General features: G+C 39.9%; 1 protein-coding gene across 1 annotated transcript in view; it reads left to right on the top strand.

The window, feature by feature from the left end:
- The window catches only part of gcgrb (glucagon receptor b), a 57,663-nt gene that overhangs the window by 37,353 nt on the left and 12,810 nt on the right, over positions 1 to 7,500 (top strand). The window contains exons 2-3 of the mRNA XM_036939923.1: positions 1,450 to 1,585; positions 2,408 to 2,504. Coding sequence (XP_036795818.1) covers positions 1,532 to 1,585; positions 2,408 to 2,504 — 151 coding nt within the window. The 5' untranslated portion in view covers positions 1,450 to 1,531. The remainder of the gene's footprint in view (positions 1 to 1,449; positions 1,586 to 2,407; positions 2,505 to 7,500) is intronic.

The following is a 7,500-nucleotide window of genomic DNA, read 5'->3' as shown; positions in this document are numbered from 1 at the left end:
CTGCCAGGGTGTACTCTCTGTTTAGGGCCAAATTACATTCTGGTTTGCTCAGTTTTTTTGTTAATTCTTTCCAATGTGTCAAGTAATTATCTTTTTGTTTTCTCATGATTTGGTTGGGTCTAATTGTGTTGCTGTCCTGGGGCTCTGTGGGTTGTGTTTGTGTTTGTAAACAGAGCCCCAGGACCAGCTTGCTTAGGGGACTCTTCTCCAGGTTCATCTCTCTGTAGGTGATGGCTTTGTTATGGAAGGTTTGTGAATCGCTTCCTTTTAGGTGGTTGTAGAATTTAACGGCTCTTTTCTGGATTTTGATAATTAGTGGGTATCGGCCTAATTCTGCTCTGCATGCATTATTTGGTGTTCTACGTTGTACACAGAGGATATTTTTGCAGAATTCTGCATGCTGAGTCTCAATTTGATGTTTGTCCCATTTTGTGAAGTCTTGGTTGGTGAGCGGACCCCAGACCTCACAACCATAAAGGGCAATGGGCTCTATGACTGATTCAAGTATTTTTAGCCAAATCCTAATTGGTATGTTGAATTTTATGTTCCTTTTGATGACATAGAATGCCCTTCTTGCCTTGTCTCTCAGATCGTTGACAGTTTTGTGGAAGTTACCTGTGGCTCTGATGTTTAGGCTGAGGTATGTATAGTTTTCTCTGTGCTCTAGGGCAACTGTGTCTAGATGGAATTTGTATTTGTGGTCCAGGTGACTGGAACTTTTTTGGATCACCATTATTTTGGTCTTACTGAGATTTACTGTCAGGGCCCAGGTCTGACAGAATCTGTGCAGAATATCTAGGTGCTGCTGTAGGCCCTCCTTGGTTGGTGACAGAAGCACCAGATCATCAGCAAACAGCAGACATTTGACTTCAGATTCTAGAAGGATGAGGCCGGGTTCTGCTGTTCTTTCTAGTGCCCACGCCATTTTGTTGATATATATGTTGAAAAGGGTGGGGCTTAAGCTGCATCCCTGTCTCACCCCACGGCCCTGTGAGAAGAAATGTGTCTGTTTGTTGCCTATTTTATCCGCACACTTGTTGTTTGTGTACATTGATGTTGTATGTTTTTCCCCCAACACCACTTTTCATCAATTTGTATAGCAGAACCTCATGCAAAAATGAGTCGAAGGCTTGTTTGAAATCAACAAATCAACAGAAGACTTTGTTTTGGTTTCTTTGTATGTCAATTAGGGTGTGCATGGTGAATACGTGGTCTGTTGTACGGTAATTGAGTAAAAACCCAATGTGACATTTATCTCTCTCTCACTTCCTCTCTGTGTTTGTGTGTGTGTGTGTCCACGTGTGTGTGTGTGTGTGTGTGTGTGTGTGTGTGTGTGTGTGTGTGTGTGTGTGTGTGTGTGTGTGTGTGTGTGTGTGTGTGTGTGTGTGTGTGTGTGTGTGTGTGTGTGTGTGTGTGTGTGTGTGTGTGTGTGTGTGTGTGTGTTTGTAGCCTGTAGGGTAGACCAGGCTGGGCCCCATGATGAGTTGAGTCCCCCTCCCCCACCCCTCCTCTCCCAGCGTAGCCAGGTGGGATGTTCCAGATGTGTGTCCTCTTATCTCTGCTCACCCTCTCTGGCTACACCCAGGTAAGTCTCTCTCTCTCTCTCACACACAATGTTCCTACGCTGCAGGATTTACATAAATTCCATGAAGACCTGCACGAACACACAATTGTGATACAGCCTGAATCAGCCTAGTCACTGGTCCAGGATCAGCCTAGTCACTGGTCCAGGATCAGCCTAGTCACTGGTCCAGGATCAGCCTAGTCACTGATCCAGGATCAGCCTAATCACTGATCCAGGATCAGCCTAGTCACTGGTCCAGGATCAGCCTAGTCACTGATCCAGGATCAGCCTAATCACTGATCCAGGATCAACCTAGTCACTGGTCCAGGATCAGCCTAATCACTGATCCAGGATCAGCCTAGTCACTGGTCCAGGATCAGACCGTGTTAATGGACTAAATATTACAATCCCGTTTGCTGCAGAATTATTCTACTGTGACAAACGGAACAAATTAATTAAGGGTGCATCTTAGTGCAAGAGGCGTCACTACAGTCCCTAGTTTGAACCCAGGCTGTGATTGGGCGGCGCACAATTGGCCCAACGTCATCCTGGTTTGACCCGGGGTAGGCCGTCATTGTAATTAAGAATTTGTTCTTAATTGACTTGCCTAGTTAAATAAAGGTTAAATAAAAAATATATTTAAAAGAGAGTACATTTGTACAGACACTTACACACACACACACACACACACACACACACACACACACACACACACACACACACACACACACACACACACACACACACACACACACACACACACACACACACACACGCACAAACACACATTTAGTTAGAGGGAGGTTCAGCAGAGTCGAATGACTGTTCTCCTTTTGTACCCAGGTCTCCTCGGCTAAATCTCTGAAGCTCCTGATGGAACAATGGACGAGCTACAAGAACCAGTGTTCTCAGAGCATCGTCGCCACGCCTCCCGCCACAGGTCAGTCTCAGCCTCACGCTGTGATGTTGTTGTAGCTGTGTTATAGCTGTGTTATAGCTGTGTTATAGCTGTGTTATATCGGTGTGTTATATCGGTGTGTTATAGCTGTGTTATAGCTGTGTTATATCGGTGTGTTATATCGGTGTGTTATAGCTGTGTTATATCGGTGTGTTATGTTGGTGTGTTATAGCTGTGTTATATCGGTGTGTTGTAGCTGTGTTATATCTGTGTGTTATAGCTGTGTTATAGCTGTGTGTTATATTGGTGTGTTATATTGGTGTGTTATATTGGTGTGTTATAGCTGTGTTATATTGGTGTGTTATATTAGTGTGTTGTAGCTGTGTTATATCGGTGTGTTATATCGGTGTGTTAAAGGTGTGTTATATTGGTGTGTTATAGCTGTGTTATATGGGTGTATTATAGCTGTGTTATATTGGTGTGTTATATCGGTGTGTTGTAGCTGTGTTATATCTGTGTGTTATATCGGTGTGTTATAGGTGTGTTATATTGGTGTGTTATAGCTGTGCTATATGGGAGTGTTATATCGGTGTGTTATAGCTGTGTTACATGGGTGTGTTATAGCTGTGTGTTATAGCTGTGTTATATTGGTGTGTTATAGCTGTGTTATATGGGTGTGTTGTAGCTGTGTTATATCGCTGTGTTATATCGCTGTGTTATATTGGTGTGTTATAGCTGTGTTATAGTGGTGTGTTATAGCTGTGTTATAGTGGTGTGTTATAGCTGTGTTATATTGGTGTGTTGTAGCTGTGTTATATCGCTGTGTTATAGCTGTGTTAAATTGATGTGTTATAGCTGTGTGTTATATCGGTGTTATATCGGTGTGTTATAGCTGTGTTATAGTGGTGTGTTATAGCTGTGTTATAGTGGTGTGTTATAGCTGTGTTATATCGGTGTGTTGTAGCTGTGTTATATCGCTGTGTTATAGCTGTGTTAAATTGGTGTGTTATAGCTGTGTGTTATATCGGTGTTATATCGGTGTGTTGTAGCTGTGTTATATTGCTGTGTTATATCGCTGTGTTATAGCTGTGTTAAATTGGTGTGTTATATCAGTGTGTTATATCGGTGTGTTATATTGGTGTGTTATATCAGTGTGCTGTAGCTGTGTTATATCAGTGTGTTATATGGGTGTTATATCGGTATGTTGTCGCTGTGTTATATTGGTGTGTTGTCGCTGTGTTATATCAGTGTGTTGTAGCTGTGTTATATCAGTGTGTTATAGCTGTGTAATGTCGGTGTGTTGTCGCTGTGTTATATTGGTGTGTTGTCGTTGTGTTATATCAGTGTGTTTTAGCTGCGTTATATCAGTGTGTTGTAGCTGTGTTATATCAGTGTGTTGTAGCTGTGTTATATCAATGTGTTGTAGCTGTGTTATATCAGTGTGTTATATCAGTGTGTTGTAGCTGTGTAATATCAGTGTCTTGTAGCTGTGCTATATCAATGTGTTGTAGCTGTGTTATATTGGTGTGTTATAGCTGTGTTATATCAGTGTGTTGTAGCTGTGCTATGTCAGTGTGTTGTAGCTGTGTTATATCGCTGTGTTATAGCTGTGTTAAATCGGTGTGTTATAGCTGTGTTATATCGGTGTGTTATGTTGGTGTGTTATAGCTGTGTTATATCGGTGTGTTGTAGCTGTGTTATATCTGTGTGTTATAGCTGTGTTATAGCTGTGTGTTATATCGGTGTGTTATAGGTGTGTTATATTGGTGTGTTATAGCTGTGTTATATTGGTGTGTTATATTGGTGTGTTATATTGGTGTGTTGTAGCTGTGTTATATCTGTGTGTTATAGCTGTGTTATAGCTGTGTGTTATATCGGTGTGTTATAGGTGTGTTATATTGGTGTGTTATAGCTGTGTTATATTGGTGTGTTATATTAGTGTGTTGTAGCTGTGTTATATCGGTGTGTTATATCGGTGTGTTAAAGGTGTGTTATATTGGTGTGTTATAGCTGTGTTATATGGGTGTATTATAGCTGTGTTATATTGGTGTGTTATATCGGTGTGTTGTAGCTGTGTTATATCTGTGTGTTATATCGGTGTGTTATAGGTGTGTTATATTGGTGTGTTATAGCTGTGCTATATGGGAGTGTTATATCGGTGTGTTATAGCTGTGTTACATGGGTGTGTTATAGCTGTGTGTTATAGCTGTGTTATATTGGTGTGTTATAGCTGTGTTATATGGGTGTGTTGTAGCTGTGTTATATCGCTGTGTTATATCGCTGTGTTATATTGGTGTGTTATAGCTGTGTTATAGTGGTGTGTTATAGCTGTGTTATAGTGGTGTGTTATAGCTGTGTTATATTGGTGTGTTGTAGCTGTGTTATATCGCTGTGTTATAGCTGTGTTAAATTGGTGTGTTATAGCTGTGTGTTATATCGGTGTTATATCGGTGTGTTATAGCTGTGTTATAGTGGTGTGTTATAGCTGTGTTATAGTGGTGTGTTATAGCTGTGTTATATCGGTGTGTTGTAGCTGTGTTATATCGCTGTGTTATAGCTGTGTTAAATTGGTGTGTTATAGCTGTGTGTTATATCGGTGTTATATCGGTGTGTTGTAGCTGTGTTATATTGCTGTGTTATATCGCTGTGTTATAGCTGTGTTAAATTGGTGTGTTATATCAGTGTGTTATATCGGTGTGTTATATTGGTGTGTTATATCAGTGTGCTGTAGCTGTGTTATATCAGTGTGTTATATGGGTGTTATATCGGTATGTTGTCGCTGTGTTATATTGGTGTGTTGTCGCTGTGTTATATCAGTGTGTTGTAGCTGTGTTATATCAGTGTGTTATAGCTGTGTTATGTCGGTGTGTTGTCGCTGTGTTATATTGGTGTGTTGTCGTTGTGTTATATCAGTGTGTTTTAGCTGCGTTATATCAGTGTGTTGTAGCTGTGTTATATCAGTGTGTTGTAGCTGTGTTATATCAATGTGTTGTAGCTGTGTTATATCAGTGTGTTATATCAGTGTGTTGTAGCTGTGTAATATCAGTGTCTTGTAGCTGTGCTATATCAATGTGTTGTAGCTGTGTTATATTGGTGTGTTATAGCTGTGTTATATCAGTGTGTTGTAGCTGTGCTATGTCAGTGTGTTGTAGCTGTGTTATATCAGTGTGTTGTAGCTGTGCTATATCAGTGTGTTGTAGCTGTGCTATATCAGTGCGTTATATCAGTGTGTTGTAGCTGTGTAATATCAGTGTCTTGTAGCTGTGTTATATTAGTGTGTTATAACAGTGTTTTATATCAATGTGTTGTAGCTGTGTTATATGGGTGTGTTATATCAATGTGTTGTAGCTGTGTTATATCGATGTGTTGTCGCTGTAGTATATCAGTGTGTTATAGCTGTGTTCTATCGGTGTGTTATAGCTGTGTTATATCGGTGTGTTGTCGCTGTGTTATATTGGTGTGTTGTCGCTGTGTTATATTAGTGTGTTATAACAGTGTTTTATATCAATGTGGTGTAGCTGTGTTATATCAGTGTGTTATAGCTGTGTTATATGGGTGTGTTGTCGCTGTAGTATATCAGTGTGTTATAGCTGTGTTCTATCGGTGTGTTATAGCTGTGTTATATCGGTGTGTTGTCGCTGTGTTATATTGGTGTGTTGTCGCTGTGTTATATCAGTGTGTTGTAGCTGTGTTATATTAGTGTGTTATAACAGTGTTTTATATCAATGTGTTGTAGCTGTGTTATATCAGTGTGTTATAGCTGTGTTATATGGGTGTGTTCTATCGGTGTGTTATAGCTGTGTTATATCGGTATGTTGTCGCTGTGTTATATTGGTGTGTTGTCGCTGTGTTATATCAGTGTGTTGTAGCTGTGTTATATCAGTGTTTATATGGGTGTTATATCGGTATGTTGTCACTGTGTTATATTGGTGTGTTGTCGCTGTGTTATATTAGTGTGTTATAACAGTGTTTTATATCAATGTGTTGTAGCTGTGTTATATCAGTGTGTTATAGCTGTGTTATATGGGTGTGTTCTATCGGTGTGTTATAGCTGTGTTATATTGGTATGTTGTCGCTGTGTTATATTGGTGTGTTGTCGCTGTGTTATATCAGTGTGTTGTAGCTGTGTTATATTAGTGTGTTATAACAGTGTTTTATATCAATGTGTTGTAGCTGTGTTATATCAGTGTGTTATAGCTGTGTTATATGGGTGTGTTCTATCGGTGTGTTATAGCTGTGTTATATCGGTATGTTGTCGCTGTGTTATATTGGTGTGTTGTCGCTGTGTTATATCAGTGTGTTGTAGCTGTGTTATATCAGTGTTTATATGGGTGTTATATCGGTATGTTGTCGCTGTGTTATATTGGTGTGTTGTCGCTGTGTTATATCAGTGTGTTGTAGCTGTGTTATATCAGTGTGTTATAGCTGTGTTATATCGGTGTGTTGTCGCTGTGTTATATTGTTGTGTTGTCGCTGTGTTCTATCGGTGTGTTGTAGCTGTGTTATATCAGTGTGTTGTAGCTGTGTTATATCAGTGTGTTGTATCTGTGTTATATCAGTGTGTTATAGCTGTGTTATATTGGTGTTATATCAGTGTGTTATAGCTGTGTTATATTGGTGTGTTATATCGGTGTGTTATAGCTGTGTTATATGGGTGTGTCATATGGGTGTGTTGTAGCTGTGTTATATCGGTGTGTAATATCAGTGTCTTGTAGCTGTGCTATATCAGTGTGTTGTAGCTTCGTTATATCAGTGTGTTGTAGCTGTGTTATATCAATGTGTTGTAGCTGTGTTATATCAGTGTATTGTAGCTGTGTTATATCAGTGTGTTATATCAGTGTGTTGTAGCTGTGTAATATCAGTGTCTTGTAGCTGTGCTATATCAATGTGTTGTAGCTGTGTTATATCGGTGTGTTGTCGCTGTGTTATATCAGTGTGTTATATCGGTGTGTTATATCGTTGTGTTGTAGCTGTGTGATATCAGTGTGTTATAGCTGTGTTATATTGGTGTGTTATAGCTGTGTTATATCAGTGTGTT

The sequence above is a fragment of the Oncorhynchus mykiss genome, chromosome 13 (assembly GCF_013265735.2).
Source record: "Oncorhynchus mykiss isolate Arlee chromosome 13, USDA_OmykA_1.1, whole genome shotgun sequence".
NCBI lineage: Eukaryota > Metazoa > Chordata > Actinopteri > Salmoniformes > Salmonidae > Oncorhynchus > Oncorhynchus mykiss.
Note: the sequence above shows the minus strand (reverse complement) of the source record. Positions and strands in the feature narration are given on the sequence as shown.